Below are 27,294 nucleotides of genomic sequence, written 5' to 3'. Positions count from 1 at the left end.
CCCGCATCGTCGACGACTTTGCAGGGCTCATAACCCGCATCTGTACTTCCAAGGAAATCCTCTTCATGGGTGATACCCTGTTGTAAAGTGAGGCCAAATGCTGCCATATACCTCTGGCCAGCGTCATGTGCTTTACATGATTGATTACCTGTGGTGTGCAGTTGAGGGAAATAAACGAACGGACCCTGGCGTGTTGACACGATCCCACATCTGTGTCTTAGCCTCCCGATCCTTTCGGATCGACGGTAACTCTCCTTTCCCTACTTCCGGCCGTGGAACACCAACAACGACGAAATCGGCGAGGTCGTAGGACTCCAGAACAGATTCCATCATCACCTTCCATATGCCGTAGTTGCTCCCGTCCAACTGACGGTCCACCGGGAACGTGGGGAGTGTCAGGATCTTCACATGTCTCTCGGCCATCTCAAACAGATCTGCCATAGCGGGGATGTACTCTGAAAAGGGTGGGTGGGTGGGAACAAAGAAGAACTAAAACCTGCAACTGGCTGTCCAGCAAATCAGCCCGCCTTCCTCTTGCTTCTCCTCTTCCCGATCAGCCCAAAATAGTCCACCAATCAGCCACAAAACAGCCCCCCTCTTGCTCACACAAATCCCAAGACCTATCTAGAGCCTAGGGCTCTGATACCATGTCAGAATACGCAGCGGAGATGATGACCAGATCTGGGAACACAAGAGCAAAAGCAAAAACGCAGGCAGAAAAACAGCACAAGAGAGAGAGAGATGTAGGCGTGTAACTCTGCTCTGATATACACAAGAAGATCCGAAATATGATACAAATGAGGTATGGGGGCTGAGGACCTATATATACCTCCCTAGAGGGCAGTCGGCCAGCATAAGGAAAAGCCCACGACTGATAAAAAGGTCCACGACTGCATAAATGCAGTCGGCCAGCAATCTGGTGCCCAAAACTGATCAAAACCAGTCGGCCAGTAGCAAGAGTGCCCACGATTGATAAACATCCAGTCAGCCAGCACTGTACTGTTCTTGGCACCCTCTGGCAGCCCTCCCAAGCCTCAGAAAAAATGGGAAAAATAGGGGAAAAATGCGGAGAGTGGGGAAAAATGGGAAAACACCTCATAAGGGCGGGCACACCCACAACAAAGGCCCTGGTGTATAAAACTGGACAGGAGATGACTTCTAACAACTTAGATGCATTGTTCGAGTTCTTGGAGGCAGAGGCTCCCGCGCTCTGTCCTGGGAAAGACCTCGTTTGGTTCTGGCCTTTTCCCCCCGAGGCAGTAGCCTTGGGAAATAGCCGGCTAAGAAGTCTTGGGCTTGCCACCATTATGTTTCATTTCTGCACTCTGCGTAAGCGAGAGTGCGTCTTCGAAGGTGGCTGGCCTAAACATACGCACCTCCCACTGGATTTGCGTATCAAGGCCATACAAAAACTGCCCTAAATAATATCATGAGTTCAGAGGCAATGAAAGATGACTTTCTCAAGACTTTGCAAAGTCTTCAGGGACGGGAAGATGAAGAATGATACAAAAGGGAACAACAATGCCCAGTATGAACAAATCATCACAGGGGCCGGGTTCAGGCAATAACTCATAGAAGAGATTCAAGAAGAGGCACGTCAAGGCCAGCTTCTGTACGAGCAAAGATGGGCACAGTTCATGGCAGCATCAACAAAGGCCAAGAAGGAATCACCTAGGGTTGTGAAGCAGCCCATGACCGAGAGCGTTTACCCAACGAAAAGAGAGCTTCTAAGACGAGTTCTAGGGAGACGTGATCACAGAAAGAGGTGTTTCCAAGGATGTGCCATTTACTGGGATGCACATGCCAGAACAAGAGCCAAAAGCCAAACCAGAACCAGAACCACAGATCGAGCAAGTGGATCTTTCCAAATCCTATTTGGAGGAGGATGAGGTCAACCCCATCGTTCCCAAGGAGGTGGATCTCTCCAAATCCTATTTGGAGGAGGATGAGGTCATCTCGATAGTTTCAAAGGAGTTTTCAGAAGATCCAAAGACCAAGCCAGAGAACTTGAAGACCAAGTCGGAGAGCTTGGGGATTGAGCCGATGGATATGAAGTGCAATCTACAATTGGACCAGAATGGAATCGGAGCAAAGGTGCATGGATTACCCCAGTGCTCCAAGCTTAGCAGGAGGGAATATCATGTGCATCCGTTAATCCCGATGCTCATCGACATGGATATTCTCATTAGCAAATATATGGGCAGATTTAGGGGCAGATTTTGCAGCCCTACAGGCTCCGGGGAGAGCCCGAGACATAGCCCAATGGTTGGGACACCTTTTGGACATAGTTTGGACACAAAATATGACTTTTTGGACAATGTTTTGTGGGAAAAATAGGCAAACCCGACTTGATTACGAATTCATTCCTTTTTCCTATAAATAGGATCATTAGGCATTCATTAGAATGATCATTCAAAGATCAAGAGGATCCATTTGTCAGAGTCTGCAAGGCAACAAGGACACAGTGGTGGATCAGCAAAAGCTTCTCTTGTCCGATTGCAAGTAGAGGGTTGCAGGGATCTTTGGTATGCATCATGAAGCTATGAATCAGCAAGATCATTGTATATATAGCATGTTTTGGCAATATACAGTAAATTAGGTCTCTCTCTGTGATATGCAACGGAAGTCTTTGTATTGGAAGATCCTGTCACACAAATGCTCACATCGTCTTCTGTATCCTGAGTTTCGTGAGTTTAGCAATCCACTTTATTACTTCAGACTTTAAAGAGATATGAGAGAGATATGAGAACTGTACACCAGATTCGGTCCCGAATTACCCACGGAAGGGCCCCCTATCCCGATAACGAGATAGTTTTTGCTTTATTTCTTTAGAGAGAATGACTATGGACTGTAGATAAGCCAAACGCAAGATCTCGGAGAATCGGAGATTGGCTGAACTGTACACGGCTGTAGAAACACCTCGATGAACTAATCTCGAGCCTATGAACTCTTCCCAAGGGCATGAGGAAGGGCTGCACACCTGAGGCTGAGAAAAGAAGATGGTGGACTCTTCTAAGCTATGTTAAAATGCTGTAAATGCTTATGAATGCTATGTTACCTTCACCAGATGGCTGTAGCATGTATGGATGATGCATATAGGCGGAGGAACTGCTGTAGAACTGCTGTAGGACTGAAAACGCAAGGTCGGACTGCTGTGAAACTGTTAACGCAGGCTGTACTGATGCTAGACAGAAAAACGCAAGCTGCAGGGGCTGAACTGAACTGTAAACGCAGGACTGTATGCTGTTTGGGGGACTGAACTGCAGGCGCGGCTGTGTACTATGCAGAAAATGCAGATCTGCCTGCTGAATCGGGCCTGAATAGATGCTGAATATGCAGAAAACGCAGGTCTTCTTGCTGATTCAAGCTTGTAGATGCATTGTATGGCTGCGCTTATGGCTGTAGGGACTGCTGAACTGCAGGCGTTGGAGAACTAGGGTTGGCTGAAGCAAACTCAAGCACTCCAAGGGCTGGATGAGACTAGTCTAGTGCTGAAGGCAAGGGAACTCCTAGGGCTGAGGAGGAAAGCTCTTAGCACACTGAAGACTGAATGAGAAACTAAGCCCTATGCAAGCCTATTTATACTAACTAGAGGTTGGTCAAGTTGGCTGGTCATTTAATAAAGTTTATATTTATAAATGACAATAAATGCTAAATAAATACTATAAAATATGGAAAAAATACCAGATAAATCCTAGTAAATTCCCTAAGGCTTCTGGGATGTTCTAAATGATGCACAGGCATATGAATGCATATTATGCAGGATGCAAAGTGCTTTCTGATGCAAACCCTAAGGCTTCTACTGACTACACATGCATGAATGATTCCCTCCAAGTGGGTTAAGGGACTTGACTGACTGACTGACTCGTTGAGGCTGAGGAATGACCTACGTAGCTCGTGCCTGACTTATCCTAGGCTGAGGATGTACAATGGGGTCACGGCGTACGACAATATCATCCTACTGGGTTCTAATACTGTACAACTGTTGCACTGCTTATGATGAGCCATCTTGTCACCATGCACTGAGTGCAGAGTGCATGTGACATTCCCTCCTGCTTAGCTTGGCGGCAGGTTCATGGCTTCCAAGTAGTCCACCAATAACTGGGGGTACTCCCGGAAGAACTCCTCATCTAGCCATACAGGTTCGTGGGTGCCTCGATCTCGGAACTTCGTATAAAACTGACGTATCCGTCGACTGGAACCACGCTTCCATCGATGAAGAAGGATCTGCTCAGGCTCAATAACTTCTGCTTCGTCTACCACGTTTGGTTGTTGTTCATCTGAAACATCAAACACTTCTGAACCAACATATGGTTTTAGCCAAGAAACATGGAAAACATCATGCATTGTCCAACTGGTAGGCAACTTTAACTTCATGGAGACATCACTTAACTTTTTGACTATTGGAAAAGGGCCAAAACTATGGAATGAAAGCTTGGGACAATGTTTGCCCACTTGTTTCAATCTTTGTTTCATGATGCACTGAGAGACCCAATCCCCTTCCTTGAAGTGGATATCTCGTTTACATGCCTGTCTGTGAACTGAATGATGGCCAGGCTCAAAATTGAGGGCCAAACTGGGTTGAGTACCAAACTCTGCGGAATCGACATACTGATCTTCTAAGTCTTTTCCAGAGATGTTGAGAATGGTAGACTCCTGACTGGTCGGGATGCTGGTCTTTCTACTAAGAACAAGAAATCTGCTACTGGGTTATGCTGACCAGGGATGTACTTAATCATTCCTCCAACTTGTTGGAAGAGCTGACCCTGTCTAGTGTGCTGAGCACTCCACTAGGCACTTGGCATCATCGGGAGCCACTTAAGTGCTTGGTGGTCTGTGGTGACTGTGAAAATGTGTCCATAAGGAACATGTTTCAAATGTTTGAGAACTAACTGCTGTTCTAGCTTGCCCTTGAAAGTCTTGGAAAGACAAGAGGGAAACTTGCTAGGAGGTTCTGCTAACTGTGGGATACTGGGTAGGAGATCATCCTTAAAAATGTCTGAATGAGAAAGGAGATCTGCTAACTAAGGGACTGAAGATGATGAGACAGCGGTTATTGATGAGATAGAAGCTGTCTGAGCATAAATTAATGCTCCTTCTGCTCCCTTGCACATACCTCGTCAGGCCTGGAGATGAGAAATCATAGGAATGCCAAGAATGCTCCTATCCCCCCGAATCATGACAGGCTTAGGAAAACCTTTAGAGATAATAAAGGTGTCCTGCCCCCAATTGGGAATAGGTTCATACTGACGAAACCACTGGATTCCTAAGATCATGTCACATCCCAAGAGAGGAGAGAGAATGAAATCTCGCTAGAATGAGGCCTTTTGAACTTGAAAAGAAAACTATTTTGCCTTCTGAGAGATGTGGGTGCGGAGACCAGGTGTAAACCCGTCTACCTCCAAATGATAGGGCACTAAGGTACAGCTCATGTTGGTAGCCAGCTGGGGAGAGATGGCGTCCTCAGAACTGCCCATGTCAAAAAGGATTATGAACTGTCGGCCCTTGGCAGAGCCATAAGCTCGGATCAGGCTTTTATGTGTGGTTGTTGCCTCACCCTCCTGCTTAGCATCAAGTACCACGGATGGCATGGAATGCATAGAAGGTAAGATCTGAACCGCGTTGGTGGTAGCAGGCACGTCTGAAGGAGCGGGGGATACTGCGACAACTGTGGCAGAAGGCTCTTTGGAGACTTGCTCCGCTTGTCTTTTTGGACAATCCTTCTTACCATGCCCAATGGTATGACAGAAAAAACATCTGTTTTTTGACTGATACTGTCTTTGCTCCTCTCGAGGAAGATAGCCTCCAGTGATGCCTGCTTGAGCCTTTTCCTCAGGGGTCTTCTTAGGCTTGGATTCCTTACCCCCTGAACTAGAGCTAGGACTGTTGTCTGTCTTAGTGTCTTTAGAAGACGAATTACCCTTCCCCTGTTGGGGTTTGGTACTGGACTGAGATGACTGCTTGGGCTTGCCTCCGTTCATCTTCATTTCTTCATTCTAAGCGAGAGTCAGAGCCCGGTCATATGTACTTGGTTCAAAGTTACGAACTGTGAACCGAATGTTAGAGTCCAATCCACGAATGAATTGCTCCATCTTAGCCTGCTTACATAACCCTAACTGATGTGCTAAAGTAATAACCTTACCGGAAAACTGAAGCACTGGGGATCCGTTTTGTCTGAGTCCATAGAACTCGTCTTTCAGACCAGTCATGTACTGGGGCGGGAGAAATCTGGTCTTTAGGTCATGGACAAAGATGTCCCAGTCAAAGGCTGTGACACCTGTGGCCTGGTCTGTATGAATACTAGACCAATGCTGCCACCAAGTGACTGCCTCACCAGTGAGATGGCGAGCCGCTAAGTGGACTTTGTCTTGTGGGTCTGTGATCCTAGCTAATGGAAAATGAGCATTAAACTGATGAATAAATTGATTAACTGATGAATGATCACACTTACCATCATACTTACTAATAGCCCATGTGACAATTTGTATTCTGCTAATAATTCTAGCGAACTTGTGCTGCACCAACTGACTGCGAATAATGGTGCTTGATGCTGTTGCGGACTGCTGGCTGGTGACACCTATGACTGGGGAGACTGAGGAGAGCTGCTAATACCTCAAGTGTATGGCCTCCTTTTCCCGTTGGTGCTCGAGTAACATACGTTCTCGATCAAGCTCACGTTGGTGTTCCCAAGCGGAGAGATCAGCCTGACGCCGGTCTTCGTCGATCCTGCGTTGGGCTTCCTCATAGTCCCGTCTTTCTGCTTTTTCTCTTTTCCTTCGGGCCTCATCCTCTCTCCCTTGTGAAGGGTTTCAGCTGTTAGGGTTAGGGTTTGAAAGGCACTTCAGTAGCCACATAAAAGATGACCTAAAAGGTGTGTTCACATGGTCCGGCCATAAAGTGTGCCAGGTGGACCAAATCACTTATAAATCATTATAAGTGAAACTAAGCTAAAACTAGGGGAAAAAACCTCCACTAACTGAAGTAAAAGTTGCCCCAGTAACCTACTGATGATCACTAACACTCCCCTGGGTGTATACACAACATAAAACCCAACAAACCCCCCTAGAGTGATATGTGATCACTATACATCATCCACCAAAAGGAAACAAATTCAAAGCAGTGCGGAATGCTTCGAATTTCGGACGTGGTAATGCCTTGGTGAAGATGTCTGCCACATTCTGATCTGTAGGGCTATAAATCAGACTGATATCACCTCCTTGGAGTCTCTCCCGAACAAAGTGATTGAATCTTAATGTGTTTCATGCGAGCATGAAACACAGGATTCCTGGCCACGGCAATGGCACTCTGACCAAGGTTACAGCCGTACGTACGTACGGATCGATCCGTACCGCACGGATCGTACTGTACGGATCCGTACGCGTACGGATCGATCCGTACGTTTTTTTTTTTGGGAACCCCTTTTTGACCTTCAACGTACAAATTTGGGCTTATTTCGGAATTTCGCCTGCAATGCTCTGTTTCGCTCTGTCTCTGCACACTGTGCACATTGCAACCAGGTAATTCTCACGTTGTCTCTCGCTCATGGCCTTGGTCCCTCATGATGCATCTCTGTCTCGTACTGTACTCTCTCTCTCTCTCTCTCTCAACCGCGAGCGGCCAATGTACTACATGATTAATCTCGTCTCTCTCTCGCTCCCTCCCGAGTCCCTCTCTCTCTCTCTCTCTCTCTCTCTCTTTCCTCCTTTGGAGTATGCTCTAAGCTCTCCCTCTCTCTCTCTCTCTTTCTTCCTTTGGAATATGCTCTAAGCTCTCTCTCTCTCTTTCTTTGTGCACACAGCTTCCAGGATCCAATATGCCGAAGCTATGCAACCCCTACTGGCAGTCTGGCAGGAGCACACCAATGTCATCCGTGTTATTAATACGCTGATGGCACAGAAGCGGTAGAGCTGTCTACGCCCTTATAGCATGCCACACTTCCACTCACGCATGCAAACACACCAGAACACCAGACCAAAGAGCATGAACAAGACTCATATTTCAGAAAAGACCTTGACCTTTAATGAGGTGGATATCCCAAGATATCCCAGACACTAGCTACACCGGAGCTAATCAACAGAAAGCAAAACCTCTGGCCTGAAACTCCAAGAGGTAGAAATCCACAAAAAAACCATACACTCTCTCTCTCTCTCTCAGTGTTCAGCCAGTTCTGCTCAGCTAAACACAACAAGCCTCCTTGTCACCTTTCTCATGTTCACACAAGAACAGCAGCCTAATGTCTTCCTCTCCTTATCTCCACGACAGCAGCAGCAGCAGCATGGTTCTTTGACAGTGGAGTGGTATTGAGATATTCCCTGTGCTCTATTATCTTCCCAGCCTTCACAGTCCACACATGCACTCTACACTCTTTCATGACCCTCCTCCCCTAGCCTCTGCTTGCAGCCCTCAGGCTCCCTTGTACAGACGATGCTCTCTCCTTCCTCCAGCCGGCAGCACACTCTACTGCAGACGACCCCCCTTCCTGTTGCAGAGTCGCCCTTTGTCATTGCCAATAGCTGCACCTCCAAGGTGGCTCCTCCCAGCCGTTGCCCCACACACTGTTTTCCAGCAGCTGCCTTCCCCGCCACTAAAAGGTCCTCCTCCCTTGCGCTTGTGGGGCTACACCAACCATACACACCAAACAATCGGCCGCTCTCTCTCCTTGGTATCCACTGGTGACGTGTTTACTTTCCAGTCGGCAATCCCTTTTTCTTTGTCGCCTTCTCTCACATCCAGTGACGTCGCTCCTCCAGCCCGTCAACCCAGACTACATCTTCAGACGGCATCGTCAGCAAAACCTCTCGCTACTGGCCTCACGACTTCTTTAATCGCCCACTTCTGCGCCTAACAGCCACTGCAGCATCTAAGCGACCTTCTGCACAAGGCTGGCTTCTCTCCTTGTACGCTCCTCTCCACACGGCGAACTCCAGCAACCACGCTCTCCCAACTGCACACACACACACTTCCTCAGAGAATCCCCTTCACACGGCTCGATTGTCTGCTCTCGGCCTTTTGTGTCTTTTCACACCAGCGGCTCTCCCCTCTGCAATCCAGTTGCGCCGACCAGCTTCCAGAAACATGCGTTGGCAGCCCCTCAACGCTCCACGCACACCACCTCTTCAAATAGCAACCTTGAGTGCCCGCTTATCCTTGGAGACGCATACACATATCCAGACATCCGAGCAGCTAACATTATCTCCATCATCTGACCTCGCACTGGACAAGCTATACATGCTCACATCAAAACCATTTACTCTGTACACCTGGCAACGCTCTCAAAAGCAAAACTTCACACACGCTATGTACACGTATGTACATATTATCAGCCTCTATTTTTGTCCACACATATTTAGCAACCCCCTACTTCTGCTGAGACATTCATGTCCAGCAGCTGTACAAACAGGGATGAGATATTCAGATTTTCCTCTGTACCTTCTACATCTTCCTGACATGCATCACAAGCTTCCTGATCTTCTTCTTTCACGGCTAACATCAATCGAGCAAAATATTTCTTCAGTCGTAGACCATTCACTCTCCTTTTATGCTTCTTTCCATCCAAATCAGCAAGCTGATAACTCCCATTATCAAATTTTCTCTCAACTTTATACGGACCTTCCCACTTTGTCTGGAATGCAGTATGAAAAGTACTATCCAGCTTGCTATTATACCTGAGAACCAGATCACCTTCCTCAATTTCTTTCTGCTCCACCCTTTCATTCTCTCTCTCCTGTCTTTTCAATTGCATAGCCGCATAATGATCAAATGCTAGCTCTCTGTCCAGCTGAACTGTTTGCAAAGCCAGTAATCTTTCTCTGTAACAATCAATAGGCTCATGCCCTTCTTCAATCAAAAACTTCAAAGCTGGAATTTCCACATCAATAGGCATGAGTGCTTCTTTCCCATAAACTAAATGAAAGGGTGAGAATTGTGTACCAGATTTTACAGCAACCCTGTATGCCCATAATACACGATTCATCTCTATATCCCAATTCTTGATATGGCCTTCTGTCATTTTGGTTATCATCAGCTTAAATTCACCATTGAATCTTTCATTCAAGCCATTGCATTGAGGGTGATAAGGAGTGGAGTACTTGTGGTTGATACTCAATCTTCTGCATAAATGGTCAACTACCTCTCCTCTAAATTCAGGTCCATTATCTGATAGTATCTCCAGAGGAATTCCAAACCTGCAGCATATATGTTCATACACAAAATCAGCCACCTCTTTACTATCCACTCTCTTCACTGCCTTCACTTCTGCCCATTTTGATAGGTAATCTACCGCAGTAAGCACATAACACTTTCCTCTGGCTGTCCTGGGAAATGGTCCAACTGCATCCACTCCCCATCTTTCAAAAATGTCATATACCAGCATGATGTTTCTCGGCTCCATTTTTAAGATCCTCTTCCCCATTCTCTGGCACTCATGGCAAGACCTGCACTAGTGTTGAATATCTTTCTGGATGGAAGGCCATACATAACCCTCCAGTAATATCTTCTGTAAGGTGATCTTAAATGCATAATGACCCCCACATGCTCCCTCATGATTTGAAGATAGAATATAATAAATCTCTTCTCTCCAGGGAATTCTCCTCAATACCTGATCAGCTCCCTGCATGTATAATTCATCCCCAATCATGACATAATGCTTACTTTTCCTGATAAAATGATACTTTTGGCCTTTTTTGAGCTCCTCAGGCAAGTGACCTGAGAGTAGATAATCCACCACTCTGGACAGGTATTCCCTCCTCTGTATAATGGCTCTTCGATTTTTGCGATTACTGGATCCTGATTAATTGCCTCCTGAGCCAACTCATGTGCCATATGATTTTCCTCCCGTCGCACATGTTGAATACTCCATGCTGTAAATTGATGTAGTAGCCTTCTAACATTAGCCAGACATTCTTTTAATCTCGGATTCTTTGCTCGCCAGCTACCCAAGACCTGCTTTACCACTAATAGAGAATCTCCCTTTATGATTAACTTTTGAATTTTCTGCTTTAGAGCAGCCTGCAACCCTTGAAACAATGCTGTGTATTCAGCCTCATTGTTACTTTCAGCTTCTAGATGTATTCCATTCTTTAGAATCAGCACGCCTTCTGAATCCTGGATTATATATCCCCCGGTGGCCTGATGTATACTCCTTTTATACGAACCATCAAAGAATAAAACATGAGCTCCAGGAATGATAATCTGTTCCTCTTTTTCTATCTTTGAATCCACTTCCTTCACCAGTATCGGGCCATCTTTGTATGTTAGAAGATCTGCCAGAGTTGCCTTGCAAGTATCTTCAATCAAAAATGAGAAATCATACTCTTGAAGCTCCACTAACCATCGCATCATACCTTTTGAGAGTGAAGTACCATTCACCAGCTGAGGGAGTAAAGTATAATTTGTCAGCACCACAAATGGTTTCATCAGGAGATATGACCTGAATTTCCTGCAAGCATACACCAAACTTGACAAAACCAATTCAGCCTCAGTATATTTCCTCTCTGCTTCTGTCTTCACTCTACTTGCATAATACACAGGCTTCATATATCTGGATTCATCTCCTCTCTGCATTAAGATTGCTCCAACTACATCCGGACCAAAAGATGGATTCACATAAAAGACCTGAGAGAAATCCGGAGCTTTCACACTGGAAATACCTACCAATACCTCCTTTACTTTCTCAAACACTTCCTCGCATTCTTCATTCCATTGCAATGGTTCCTTCTTCATAGCCTGCTGAAGAGGATAAAGCAGTTGAGACATTAAAGGAACAAATCTTGCCATATATTTTACCTTCTGGACAAAAGTCTGCAGCTGCCTGGATGTTGATGGTGCAGATAATAAGACAAGAGCTTTTATCTTCTCTGGATCAGGTTCAATTCCATTCTGAGATATCATATGCCCCAACAGCTTCACCTTTGAATGTCCTAAATGACACTTCTTCGGATTCAGCTGTCCACCTGCATCATCCATTTTAGAAAATACTTGCTCCAATTTATTACCATGCTCTTTTTGAGAACTATATATACATATATCATCCAAAAAAGCTCTCACAAAATGATCTGTAAGAGGTGCAAGTACTCTATCAGTGTTCCTCTGATACCACGAGGGTGCATTTTTCAAACCAAATGGTACTACTCGGTAACAGAAGCAACCCCACGGTGTAATGATGGTGGTTTTAGCCTGATCTTCCTCAGCAATTGAGATCTGAAAATATCCAGAGAAGCCATCGCATACACTATACCTCTCATATCCAGCTACCCTGTCCAAAATATCATCAATGAACGGCAGAGGATAGTGATTGCTTTTTGTTGCAGCATTCAGAGGTTTGTAATCAATACAGACTCTCCAACCACCTGTATGCTTTGGAGTAAAGACCACTCGATTTGCCCAATCTGAGTGATCTACTGGATAAATTAACCCTGCTTTTAACAACTTATTCAGCTCCTCTCTTAATACAGGCAATAGCTCTCTATTTATCCTCCTCAGTTTCTGAAACACTGGCCTCACACCCTCCTTCAATACTATGGGCATTGGCTCACATTTGAATCCTCGGATCTCTTCATATGAAGTAATAAACAAATGAGGGAATTTATGTATTACCTTCATATACTCTTCTTTCTCCACTGGCTGCAATTTAGGATTCAGCATGCCCTGTAACAGCTTCTCTTTCTCTGCACTGGGTGATGGAGGCTGCATCAGACTGTCCATATCTTCAAGTCTCCTCTTCAGCTTGCATCACATGCTCATTTTCTTCCTTCATTATAAATGATACCTGGCTCTCATCATCAGAAGTAGAACTCTCTTCTTCAGTTTCACTATCTGAATACTCATCAGTACCTGTTTCTTCAGGTTCACTCTTCATTTCCCTCTTACTACTCATGTTGAATTTCCTGGCTCTCCCTCTCCTATTATGTACTGTTATGGTTCCCCTTTTCCAGTTTTGGATGGCACCCACCTGTCTGAGCCAAGGTCTGCCCAAAATCAGTGGATAAGCTCCCAAACCAGCCGGCATAATATGGCAATTTATATTGCAAACCACACCAAAAGCAGTCACTGGCACTTCTGTGCATATACCCAGACACTTTACTTTTGCATGATTTGCTAGACGGAATCTAAAGTCTGAACTAGCATTCAGCTTCAACCCCAATCTCTCCATACAGGACTGAGTCATCACACTGATTTGTGCACCGCCATCAACATATGCTTCTCCAACACTCACACTTCCACACCAGGCATCAACTGATGGACAAATATCAGGAAGGTCTTCCACAGACATCAGCTCCATTTCACCTTGTGTGGGCTCCTGCTCATTTACTTTCCTCGGACTTGCCAACTTCTTCCACTCTCTCTTAAGCTTCGGACACAATCCAAGCAATTGGGCAAATGTTATATTGGCTACCCTTCCCTTTAAGTCTCCCATCAATGTATACTCCTCTTGGCCTTGACCAATATGCAAATATGAAGTTTTATAATGTCTCCTTGGCTTCCTCTTCTTCTTCTCTGGTTGAGGGCTTATATCAAATTGGACATGTTTACCTTTCTTAGAAGATGGTTCAGGTTCTGCCATTGTACTCCTCGTCCTCTTTGCCACAGGCATAATCTCTGGAATAGTCTCCACTCCTATCAAGCTGAGAGCCGGTCCCTTTCCCTTATCCTCCCATTTGACTCCACTGGTAGAGGGTTGATTTGGATCTTTTACTTCAACACTATGATCCCCCGATCTATCATTAGTCCTCTGCATCACAGGATATATTCCACCACCTGCTCTGGGCGGCTTATCACATTGAGGGCTGATATGTCCCCGCTCCCCACAGTTCCAGCATTGGACATTACTCAAATAGTAACCCCGTCCTCTCCCTGTTCCTCCCATGTTCCCTTCACCTGTTGAGATACTGTCCCTTCTATTATTTGGTGCACCTCGGCTTCTTCCCTTTCCACCTGCTTCCATCCAATTCAAACTTAGAGACTTCATGAGCTCCACTGCATCATGTATGTCCCTCTTCAAAGTGTCTTCCTGTTCTGGAACAACAGCAGCTTCCCTTTCAGGATGTATACTCTCAATCTCTGGCATCTTCATAAACTTCTTCGGCTCTTCCTGTATTCCCATCTGCCTCAGACGCTTCACCTTCCACTCCTTCTCTCGAGCTACTCTGACAGCCTCCTCAAAGCTATCCAGGTTCTTCAGCTCCACCTTCAGACGGAGGGTTGGCTCCAGACCAGCCACAAACCGGTCTCTCTTTATCATCTGCGGGGGTACTTTAGGAATCAGAGCCTCACACCATAGACTCCACAGTCTACCAAACTCTATCAGGTACTGATCCACATCCTGACCATCCTTCTGCTGAATGTTGCACAACTCCTTCCACACCTCATTTGGACTCCTCACTCGGGCAAACTGTGCCAAGAATGCAGCTCTGACTACACGGTACTCGGGATCCTGTTGATGAATGTTCCTGTGTGTAGTCACAAACACCTGTAACCATGTTTTTGCATCACCCTGCAAGCAATAAGCCAAAATCTGAGAAAGGATCTCCGGGGTTGCCCTGTCTTTCATCAAGGCTGTAAATTCCATCTTCTCCAGAAACCTGACTGCACTTTCCTATGGCAATCCCCAATACTCTGGAAAATCTTGAGCCATCTTTCCAAATCCTTCTTCACACAGCCCTTATCTTCTTTCACAAACCAGAGGAAATCTGCTCCTCTGTGGAGGCACCAAAAAGTGATGGCACGGAAGCGGTAGAGCTGTCTACGCCCTTATAGCATGCCACACTTCCACTCACGCATGCAAACACACCAGAACACCAGACCAAAGAGCATGAACAAGACTCATATTTCAGAAAAGACCTTGACCTTTAATGAGGTGGATATCCCAAGATATCCCAGACACTAGCTACACCGGAGCTAATCAACAGAAAGCAAAACCTCTGGCCTGAAACTCCAAGAGGTAGAAATCCACAAAAAAACCACACACTCTCTCTCTCTCTCTGAGTGTTCAGCCAGTTCTGCTCAGCTAAACACAACAAGCCTCCTTGTCACCTTTCTCATGTTCACACAAGAACAGCAGCCTGATGTCTTCCTCTCCTTATCTCCACGACAGCAGCAGCAGCAGCATGATTCTTTGACAGTGGAGTGGTATTGAGATATTCCCTGTGCTCTATTATCTTCCCAGCCTTCACAGTCCACACATGCACTCTACACTCTTTCATGACCCTCCTCCCCTAGCCTCTGCTTGCAGCCCTCAGGCTCCCTTGTACAGACGATGCTCTCTCCTTCCTCCAGCCGACAGCACACTCTACTGCAGACGACCCCCCTTCCTGTTGCAGAGTCGCCCTTTGTCATTGCCAATAGCTGCACCTCCAAGGTGGCTCCTCCCAGCCGTTGCCCCACACACTGTTTTCCAGCAGCTGCCTTCCCCGCCACTAAAAGGTCCTCCTCCCTTGCGCTTGTGGGGCTACACCAACCATACACACCAAACAATCGGCCGCTCTCTCTCCTTGGTATCCACTGGTGACGTGTTTACTTTCCAGTCGGCAATCCCTTTTTCTTTGTCGCCTTCTCTCACATCCAGTGACGTCGCTCCTCCAGCCCGTCAACCCAGACTACATCTTCAAACGGCATCGTCAGCGAAACCTCTCGCTACTGGCCTCACGACTTCTTTAATCGCCCACTTCTGCGCCTAACAGCCACTGCAGCATCTAAGCGACCTTCTGCACAAGGCTGGCTTCTCTCCTTGTACGCTCCTCTCCACACGGCGAACTCCAGCAACCACGCTCTCCCAACTGCACGCACACACACTTCCTCAGAGAATCCCCTTCACACGGCTCGATTGTCTGCTCTCGGCCTTTTGTGTCTTTTCACACCAGCGGCTCTCCCCTCTGCAATCCAGTTGCGCCGACCAGCTTCCAGAAACATGCGTTGGCAGCCCCTCAACGCTCCACGCACACCACCTCTTCAAATAGCAACCTTGAGTGCCCGCTTATCCTTGGAGACGCATACACATATCCAGACATCCGAGCAGCTAACATTATCTCCATCATCTGACCTCGCACTGGACAAGCTATACATGCTCACATCAAAACCATTTACTCTGTACACCTAGCAACGCTCTCAAAAGCAAAACTTCACACACGCTATGTACACGTATGTACATATTATCAGCCTCTATTTTTGTCCACACAACGCGACCCAAGCTGGTTCTGGCACGCGTAGATGGCAGTGCAAGTATTGCAACTTCGAGCTCACAAGCACAATTTCTCGTGTCGTGATACACTTGACAGGTATTGGCACCACCGGCAATTGTGGTGGGTGCAAGCAGGTGCCGCAGGATATCAGAGATAAGCTCTTTGCTGAGAATTCATCAATAGCAAAGGGTTCAAAGAAGGTAAGGGGCAGCCATCACACTCAAGATGCACTTCATGATGCGCTTGTGGGGGAGATGGGTGATTCTTCCACACAGGATAGCCAGCCGACAGGGGGGAGAAAGAGGGCCCGGGTCATGCAGGAGGGTGATGAGGATGATGATGCACATGTGCTGAGACAGAGTACTTTGCCTTCACGTGTGTCATCTCTTTTGTGGGTGAAAGAGAGACAAGAAGTGGCTGAGATGGAGATTGCTTGCACTCTTGTGGAGTGCAACATCTCCTTCAATGTGCTGAGGACTGATCAATGGAAGAGAATGGTGAGAGCCATAGCAGAGGTTGGCCACACAGACTCGTGGTCCGGGGTGGAGTATAACAAAATGCGTACCACGATGCTTGAAGAGCAGAAAGCCTTGATAGACAAGGCATTGGTACCTGTCAAGGCAGGATGGCAGTCTTTTGGGTGCACCATCATATCTGATGGCTGGAGTGATATGCATAGACGACACATTATCAATATTTTGGTGTCCTCATGTCTTGGCACACACTTCTTGTGGGCTGTGGATGCAGGAAAGGCAGGAGAATCCATCAGTGCTGAGTTTATTTATCACCACATCAGACAAGCAATTTTGGATGTTGGGCCAGAGAATGTGGTCCAAGTGGTGACAAACAATGCTTCAAATTGCAAGCGTATGGGTGAATTGGTCGAGGCAGAGTTTCCTCGCATTGCTTGGACTCCTTGTGCTGCACATTGCTTGGACCTGCTGATGGAGGATATTGGAAAGTTGCCATGGGTGCAACCTAATGTTGCAGATGCCACGAAGATTACTACATTTTTCCGAAAAAAACATCAGGCTTTGGCCATCTTCAGGAGCCATAGTGCACTTGATATGGTGCGACCCTCGAAGACCACGTTTTCTTATATGTTCCTGGTCTTGCAGAGGCTTTTTAGATTGCGGGACCCACTACTACAGACTGTGGTGGACCCAAAATGGAGGATTATGCACCATGCACAGACAGAGGCCAGTAGATACATTCAACGGAAAGTGCTTGACGAGGCCTTTTGGACAGAGGTACAGAGCTTGACGGTGGCATTGCAGCCTATCCATGTCCTCCTCCGACTCACAGATATGGAGGGCTCTACTCTTGGACTGGTCTATCATCTCTTCATGGAGATGAAGCGCCATATTGCCACCTGTACGACATTGACGGAGTCTCGCACACCTGAGGCTAAGAAAAGAAGATGGTGGACTGTTCTAAGCTAAGTTAGAATGCTGTAAATGCTTATGAATGCTATGTTACCTTCACCAGATGGCTGTAGCATGTATGGATGATGCATATAGGCGGAGGAAATGCTGTAGAACTGCTGTAGGACTGAAAACGCAAGGTCGGATTGCTGTGAAACTGTTAACGCAGGCTGTACTGATGCTGGACAGAAAAACGCAAGCTGCAGGGGCTGAACTGAACTGTAAACGCAGGACTGTATGCTGTTTGGGGGACTGAACTGCAGGCGGCTGTGTACTATGCAGAAAACGCAGATCTGCCTGCTGAATCGGGCCTGAATAGATGCTGAATATGCAGAAAGCGCAGGTCTTCTTGCTGATTCAGGCCTGTAGATGCACTGTATGGCTGCGCTTATGGCTGTGGGGACTGCTGAACTGCAGGCGTTGGCTGGATGAGACTAGTCTAGTGCTGAAGGCAAGGGAACTCCTAGGGCTGAGGAGGAAAGCTCTTAGCACACTGAAGACTGAATGAGAAACTAAGCCCTATGCAAGCCTATTTATACTAACTAGAGGTTGGTCAAGTTGGCTGGTCATTTAATAAAGTTTATATTTATAAATGACAATAAATGCTAAATAAATACTATAAAATATGGGAAAAATACCAGATAAATCCTAGCAAATTCCCTGAGGCTTCTGGGATGTTCTAAATGATGCACAGGCATATGAATGCATATTATGCAGGATGCAAAGTGCTTTCTGATGCAAACCCTAAGGCTTCTACTGACTCTACATGCATGAATGATTCTCTCCAAGTGGGTTAAGGGACTTGACTGAATGACTGACTGACTCGCTAAGGCTGAGGAATGACCTACGTAGCTCGTGCCTGACTTATCCTGGACTGAGGATGTACCATGGGGTCACAGCGTACGACAAATATCATCCTACTGGGTTCTAATACTATACAACTGTTGCACTGCTGATGATGAGCCATCTTGTCACCATGCACTGAGTGCAAAGTGCATGTGACACTCTCTCCTTCTCTTTTGTATCTTTGCTAAACATAGGATTAGCGTTAATCTTCTTTGCTCATGAACTCGCTTCCGCAACGCATGTTACATTGGTATCAAAGCTTAGGTCATCCTAGGACAGCCCTTAGCTTATGTTTAGTGCATGCTGAATTAGGGTTTGCATGCAAAATTAGGATTTGCGTTTTTGTGTTAAATCTGCATTTTTGCATTAGCTTTTTGCTCATTTTCAGCATAGTATAGTGCTAGAAAGTCTAGTTTTCAGCCTAGCATGATCCTAAGGAGTTTAGAAAGCATGTAGAACTCTAGAGTTAGGGTTTTTGGGCTGATTACAACAAAAAAAAACAGCAAAAGAAATAACATGAGTTGAGAGGCAATGAACGATGACTTTCTCAAGACTTTGCAAAGTCGTTGGGGACGAGAAGATAAAGAACGATACAAAAGGGAACAAGAACGCTATGCCCAGTATGAACAAATCGCCAGGGCCGAGTTTAGGCAACAACTCATAGAAGAGCTACAAGAAGAGGCATGTCAAGGCCAGCTTCTGTGCGAGCAAAGATGGGCACAACTCAAGGAGACATGGGCACAGTTCATGGCAGCATCAACAAAGGCCAAGAAGGAATCACCTAGGGTTGTGAAACAGCACATAACCGAGAGCGTTTACCCAACGAAAAGAGAGCTTCTAAGACGAGTTCTCGGGAGACGTGATCACAAAAAGAGGTGTTTCCGAGGATGTGCCATTTACTGGGATGCACATGCCAGAACCAAAGCTAAAGCTAGAGCCAAAAGCCAAACCAAAACCAGAACCACAGATCGAGCAAGTGGATCTTTCCAAATCCTATTTGGAGGAGAATGAGGTCAACCCGATCGTTCCCAAGGAGGTGGATCTCTCCAAATCCTATTTGGAGGAGGACGAGGTCATCTCGATAGTTTCAGAGGAGTTTTCAGAAGATCTAGAGACCGAGCCGGAGAACTTGAAGACCAAGTCAGAGAGCTTGGGGATTGAGCCGATGGATATGAAGTGCAATCTGCAATTGGATCAGAATGGAATCGGAGCAAAGGTGTATGGATTACCCCAGTGCTCCAAGCTTAGCAGGAGGGGATGTCATGTGCATCCGTTAATCCTGATGCTCATAGACATGGATAATCTCATTAGCAAATATATGGGCAGATTTGGCGTGGATTTTGCAGCCCTACAGGCTCCGAGAAGTGCCCAACACATAACCCAATGATTGGGACACCTCTTGGGCATAGCTTGGACACAAAATTTGACTTTTTGGACAATGTTTTGTGGGAAAAATAGGCAAACCCGACTTGATTACGAATTCATTCCTTTTTCCTATAAATAGGATCATTAGGCATTCATTAGAATGATCATTCAAAGATCAAGAGGATCCATTTGTCAGAGTCCGCAAGGCAACAAGGAGACGGTGGTGGATCAGGAGCTTCTCTTGTCCGATTGCAAGTAGAGGGTTGCAGCGATCTTTGATATGCATCATGAAGCTGTGAATCAGCAAGATCAGTGTATATATAGCATGTTTTGGTAATATACAGTAGATTAGGTCTCTCTCTCCTTCTCTTTTGTGTCTTTGCTAAACATAGGATTAGCGTTAATCTTCTTTGCTTAGAGTTAAACATGGACACGCCTCCGTGACGCATGTTAGAATTTGGTCAAGTTGCACAATGCGAAAGCAAATAACATAGGAGAGAGGGAGAGCAAAGGAGAGAGAGAGAGAGAGAGAGAGAGAGAGAGAGAATCATGTTATTTAGCAAGAGGCTTTTACAATGGCAATACCAGCCAACAGATGATGTAGAACATGTGCCTGTGAATAGGTTAGATGATAATAAAGTGAATAGAGGAGGCCCCTTTATATAGTGATGCAAGGGAGCTGGCTGTCTGCACCTAGGAGTTGGCTAACCACTCCATGGCCTACTCCAAAAGGGAAAAATAGGATAAAGCCCAATAAATAGGCAGAACCTCCATACACTGAGATGCACAATTTCTAACAGTATTGTAGTGTGTTGAAACAGTACGACTATAGGAATAGTCTATGGGCCTATGAGTACATGCATGGTTTTGCATATACTTTGTGCATGTGCAGATGCAACAAAAACATAATCAAAGTATGGTCTCAAGGAGACACATTGGGTCTTGATGCAGATAATGGGCAGCATATGGATGCCACTATGCAGGATCTAGGCTGACATTGGAGACCTGGTTGCTCTAGTAGTGCAGAGAGAGAGAGAGAGAGAGAGAGGATACATATTCAAAAAAGAGAGGGACAATGATTTGCATGACTCAATAATGGTTTGATTGATATGATAACCTTACATCAAGAACATGCTTTTATAGACTAATAGCCTTACCTTTGACACATCACATAAAAGGGGGCAATGACCCATGGCTAGGCCAATGACATCATTGCTCATCACATACACACATAAACAGCTATAAGAGATTGTTCACACTCTTACTCACGTACTCAAATAAGTGAATGTTCACACACACATACAAGGGCTGTTCACACACAAACACAAGCGGGTACACAAACAAGGATACACGTATACGATGGATACACACACAAAGACTCCGAATACCCAACAAAGTGCATTGACAGATCCGTAAGACCAGTTTTGATGAATCTGCTTGAGCCACCTCTCCTCTTTGTTTGTAATCAAACACGGAGTGCATATGGTAGAGCATCCCTTTGCTTGAGCACACATCACCTGTGTTTGGAACCAAACATAGAGTGTATGTGGTAGAGCTAACTTGAGTCCATCTCTCCTTAATGTTTGAAGTCAAACATTGGGTGCATATGGTAAGAGACTGGAACCATTCCTCCTTCCCTACTTAGCGGCTCGGATGGAAGGATTTCTTTCCCCTTGCTTAGGGCTTAGGAAGTGACTATGAGACAAGACTTCGCCTGAGAAATCCACAATTGTGTACTATTCTCCCTTTTGAGCAACTTGGATAAATATTCCCCGTGTGAGATTGAGATCCACATAAAGGCTTATCATTTATGTGAGACTCTGCCATACCTTTGTGAATTCCACCTATGTCACTCGTATGACCAAGAGTGCTTTCCAAGGTATCCTAGTGTCACGTGCATCCCGCACTTGGATGCCATGTAGACATATCTGTACAAAAGGTGCAGGACCTCGGGTGGAAAATTGGTCCCATGTGAGCCCAGTCCGCGACGAGTCAACCAGGGTTCCACTCCAGTCATCCGAGGTCAGGTGTGCATTGTCCTACACATGCGTCTAGGGTCAGGTGTGCATTGTCCTGCACATGAAACAGTGCCAGTCCGCACTGTGAGTCTCCCTCTGGAATGATGTCAGGTGCTCTGTGTGTTTGGTCGGCGACCAGATGCCAGACATCTGTGCAGGCATGTTGGGTTTTGCATGTAGAGATGGGGCCAGCCCATAGGGCTACCCCAAGACCATTGATGGGGGAGGTGTAGACCCATCCCCAAGGGGCTAGGAGGGCCCCGGCTGTGCCCACCAGCCATGTGATGGGCTGGAAGGGGCTGTCAGCCAGCCTCAAGGCTTGGCCAGACTGTGGGCTAGCCATGGGCAGCCAGCCAACCTGGCTGGGCAGCCCAAACAGGCTGCACAGGACTGCCCAGCAGTCCATTTAATGGGCAGCCTGGCCAACCATTAAAGGCAATGTGAATGCGCATGTCTTTTCAGCATTTAAATGCTATTAAACAGGTCATGGAGGGAAAATTAACCAGCCGACCAGCATCAGTAAGGGGTATAAATACCCAGGGCATAATTCAGTTCCATTCATCTCATAATTCACAAAGTGCTGGAGCTAACTCAAGGGCCAGGACAGCCAAGGAGAAGCTAATGCAAAGGGTGAAGAATTGAAGGTCAAGGGCAGAGGATCCTCCTCAGCCAAGAAGGTTCAGGTCCAGTCTTTTATTTCCAGATTTGCATCATTCTAATAAAAGCAAATACACCATTCGTGGTGGGGCCCTACAGAGGGTATTCGCGACCCAATACTGTGTCCTCTTCTCCCTCTCTCTCTCTCTATTTTCTGCACATCTACATTCAGTTTTGTGCGTTATTTTCGTCGCAACAAGTGTGCTGATTTCTGAGCATTGAAGTTACCGATCTCCCCCGAAGCTTCCGCATGTTACACCTAGTATTGAGAGAGCTCTGCCTGGTATGACTAGAACAAGACTGGTTTAGACAGCCCTTCTCTCTCTTGATTCCAGTATGACTGGTGTATTTGAGGATTGCCGTGATTCGAAGGAGGAAAACCTTAATCCTGTCTGAAGTAAGGGGGCTTTTTCAGTTGAGGACAACTGTTTAGAAGGAGGGGGAGATGTCACCATTTTGGTCCTCACCCCTATCTACTAAATAGAGCCCAGTGAGACTCCTGATACTCAATGTCCAGGTACCAAGATTGATAACGGGAGATTTCCAGGTGTCAATGCATTTGCATTACTCATGTTTGCATGCTTGAGCAGTGATTTTCAGCTAGAGGTTTGACCTGTCTTTTTGTGCCTCATGTGATGCTGTTTCAAGCACAATCGTGCCAGGGACGCCCGCCTACTAGCATGTATGAATGCCCATGCTTGTTGATGAGCCGTGCTAAAATACCATCCAAAGCTTTGGTTGGGAACTTGGATAAATTTCTTAGCCCCATGTGTTCACACTCATTGATAAGTGTGTGTGAACAAGGAGTTCTTTTCGGAGTATCCAACATTGTTGACGAACTACCTAGGGGCAATACGACTCCCATCAACAAGCAACAGGAGGTATACATGAGTCCAGGCACTACGTAGAAGCAAAAATGCAGGTCTTCTCACCTGTGTGGAGCAAAATGCAGCACATAAACACTGTCCAGCAGAAGGTGACTTCAGGCCAGCCTAACACCTGCATTCTGCACACCGTCTTCGTATTTTATGGTTTTCACAGCCCTACACATCATCCCATTACTTCATACAGCAATAAAGCAAATACACCTACAAGTGGGGGGGCAATATGAGGGTTACTGGGGGACCCAATCCTGTGTACTACTCTCTCTCTCCCCCCTCCATCTCTCTTCAGTTTGTGAATGCTCTTTGATAATCGAGTAAAAAAAGGTTCCACAAGCTTCCACATGTAACAAGCAACCAGTAAAGCCAGTAGTAGAAGTTGACGCACATCATTCATGAGTCCAAATTTTTAACAATCCTTGTACATTTTTATGATTATTCATTCAATTAATTAATGAATTGGTTGAAATGAAGTCTCTACCTTTTAGTTTGTGCACTTAATTAGCATTAATTACAACACTAATCAGGCATACTTCCGCTAGCATGTAATATGAGATGCTCTCCAAAAATGTTATCACCCCAAGGTGGCAAAATTTCCCAGGACTGCAATATCCACTCCACCTCAAGACTAAATGTGGAATAAAGCTAACTTTTCATGATGCCCAAGACAATGGCAGTACAATAAAAATATCCTCATCATACTCTTACCCACCCTCACATCAAAGTAGAGAAAATGGTATTGGTGTCTCAAAAAGCATCTACCCAACATATGCATAGAAGCTGCCACACAAAGCAAGCATAAGAAAATAATGCCATCCATGGGTGATCTTTGGAGCTAGAATCTTCTGGAATTTATGCTACCAATGCCATCCCTCTACTTGTGAGGCATAGTTGTGAAAATTCCTCACAGCACAAACAGCTGCAGTGGTCTGAATTGACCAGCAAGAAGACAAATATACGACGTGTTTTCTTTTATCTGAAGAAATAGACTCTACAGTACACCGCTGAACTAGGGTGACATGTTGACATATCTAGTGGCAAAAGTGTGCCTCTGTTCGAGTCTAAGGGCGGCACTCTGAAGCAGTGTTAGACCCCAGCTTGCAAAACAAAATATCTACTTTATCACCACAAGTTTTGGTACCCAATTGGGTGTTTGGTGCATCTCTCTTTTCCTCTCTCTCTCAAGTTGATGCACCACAGTAATTGCATGGTTAACTCGGTAATCTAGGTGAATGCTACATAAATCTAGCTGAGAAATGGAGGCAACATTCATTTAATATAACGAATGCATAAGAGTTTCCAAGAACAGATGCAAGATGTTACCAGGGGGTTGATAACAGGGGTGCCTTGAGGGGGTTGACCTTTGGCGGGAGGGGGAGGGGCGGGGGGAGGGTTCCCAGCCACCACAGCAGCCTCGCATTCTTCCACAGAGGGCTTTCTGGTAGACACAGACGGCTCCATCGCAATGGCCCTCACCGTCACGACTGCTCGCGGACACCATGATGGGCGGGCACTGACTGAAGTGCTGGATCGCAGCAGGTGGGCGTTCCCAAGCGAATGTGACGATGCGAGCGAAGGTGCGGCAATGGCGAAGGCAGGGGGCGCCATGGCTTCAAAACAAGTGTTCTCTGCACGCTACCAGCACAATCTTTAGAAGATAAGATAGTCCTCTTGAAACTCCATATTTAAGAACGTAGTTTTTCCATACAGTAAAAACCATTAGCTTAATAAAACACATGAAAATTGAGTCATTAAACATGATGGAGAATATGCATATGCTTCTCCATCATATTCAAGCTGTGCCTATTAATTTATTAATGCCCTCTTCGGAGAATGTGCCTCCAGAGGCGATGGGAAGAGAGTATTGCAGGTGAGAGTTGAGGAAAGAGCTCGTGAGAGAGTAGAGGAGTAGGATTGATAAACTTGATATAATAAAATCAATCTTGCTGCTCTACTCTCTCACGAGCTCTCTCCTCAACTCTCACCTGAATAGCCCTGCAATACTCTCTTCCCATCGCCTCTGGAGCCATATTCTCCGAAGTGGGCATTAATAAATTAATAGGCACAACCTAAATATAATGAAGAATAGGCATATTCTCCATCATGTTTAATGACTCAATTTCATGTGTTTTAGTGCATCTTGAAGAAAATACTAGTGTCACGTATGTTTCAAGCTAGAGGTTTTTACCGTATGGAAAAACTATGTTCTCAAGTATTGTCCCACCCCCTTAAATATGGAGTTTTAATACCTTAGCATACGCTAAGGTCCTGGGCAGCACCTTAGCAACCAAGGAGTGAGCTCGCTCACAAAAGCTTGCTTAAGCAACAGAGTGAGAGAGATCAAGCGAAGTTTGAGAGATAGAGGAAGCATGGTTCGAGACACACACACACACACACACACACACACACACACACACACACACACAAAATTCGAGGACGAGTGACGTCCCTCATCGGTAGACTCGAAGAGAGAGAGAGAGAGAGAGAGAGAGAGAGAGGGGGGGGAAACCACAAGCCCAACCTCTACACACAAGAGAGAGAGAAAGCAAAAGAGCAGAGCACGGCAGGCTCTCTTCACGCTCTCTCCCTCTCTCTCAGGGTCACATGTGCCCATACGTCTCCCTCTTCCATGCTTGGAGGTTCAGGTTGACAAATTTCTTGATGGGAAAGTGTTAGTGGGACTACATAGAAGGTGAGCATGAAGAGGCACCGGAGATATCGGAGATCAATCCGACTGTTGCAGATATGAAAGAGTTCAAGGATTGGAACCAAGGAGCCAAAAAAGTTATGTATTGGCTCTCTATCAGTATACAGGACACCATGGTTGGGCACATACAGGATGCCAAGTCTCCCAAGGAGGCGTGGGACACCTCGGTAAAACTCTATGAAACGAATACCAAGGCACGAAAGATACAGTTGAAGAATGAACTTCATACTGTGGAGAAAAAGAGTATGTCTGTGAATGACTATACATTGAAGATTAAGGGTATTGTGGAATCCTTTGCATCTATTGGTGTTTCAGTAGATGATGATGATAAGGTGGAAGTCTGTCTACGTGGTCTCGGGCCACAATACAAGGCATTCAAGACGTCTATTTAGACTCGAGAAAACATTCCTAATTTCACAGATTTGGTGTCTATGTTGATTATAGAAGAGAAGAGTTTGGGTGAAGATCAACAATCTTCACAAAACAAAAACAGTTCAGAGCAACAGGCCTTCTACACAAGTTCAGGAAGAGGACGAGGTAGAGGAGGCCGTGGACGCAGCCAAGGAGGTGGCCGAACAGGTAATCAGAATTATGGCCAGCAACAACAACAACAACAGTCCCAGAATTCTCAACAACAACAACACGCAGGTGGAAGAGGCCAATTCAAAAGCAGGGGGAGTCAAAGAGGTCGTGGAAATTGGCAAAGGCAGTATAATGATACGCGTGGATGCTTTTATTATGGTAAGCCTAGACATGTGCAGGCAGATTGTTATAAGAAGTAGGCTGACATGCAAAATGGAAAATTGCAGCAAAACAACTATGCATCCTCGAGCAGAAACAATGAGGATAATGAAAGGTTGTTTGTTATGCAGCATGTCGTTAATGCCATGTCTAAAAATGTTGAAGCAGTACATAAAGATGATATATGGTACGTTGATTCAGGTGCTTCGAACCACATGACAAGTTATGGGGAGTGGTTCAAGGAGATGAAAAACCTTGAAAGACCAGGTTTTGTGGAAACAGGGGATGACACTGCTCATCCAATTGCCCATGTTGGAGATGTGCCATTGTCTATGCAGGATGGCAAAGTGAAGTACCTTGTACATGTACTTCATGTTCTGAACATAACAAAGAATCTGGTTTCAGTTGGCCAGATGATTGAGCAGGGTTTGCAGGTTCGGTTTTACCTTGATGGTTGTTATGTTGAAGACTTTAAAGACA

General features: G+C 45.8%; 1 protein-coding gene across 1 annotated transcript in view; it reads right to left on the bottom strand.

Annotated features, from left to right (window-relative positions):
• Window positions 1–25,042, bottom strand: part of LOC147609842 (delta-aminolevulinic acid dehydratase, chloroplastic-like) — a 41,743-nt gene extending 16,701 nt beyond the window's left edge. Inside the window, exon 1 of the mRNA XM_086787320.1 lies at window positions 24,690–25,042. Within this exon, the coding sequence (XP_086643446.1) occupies window positions 24,690–24,974 (285 nt within the window). The 5' untranslated portion in view covers window positions 24,975–25,042. The remainder of the gene's footprint in view (window positions 1–24,689) is intronic.
• Window positions 25,043–27,294: the final 2,252 nt, after the last annotated feature.

This window comes from Cibotium barometz, chromosome 50 (assembly GCF_041138505.1).
Source record: "Cibotium barometz isolate CiBa-2024 chromosome 50, ASM4113850v1, whole genome shotgun sequence".
Classification (NCBI taxonomy): domain Eukaryota; kingdom Viridiplantae; phylum Streptophyta; class Polypodiopsida; order Cyatheales; family Cibotiaceae; genus Cibotium; species Cibotium barometz.
This window is presented reverse-complemented; position numbering and strand designations above follow the sequence as displayed.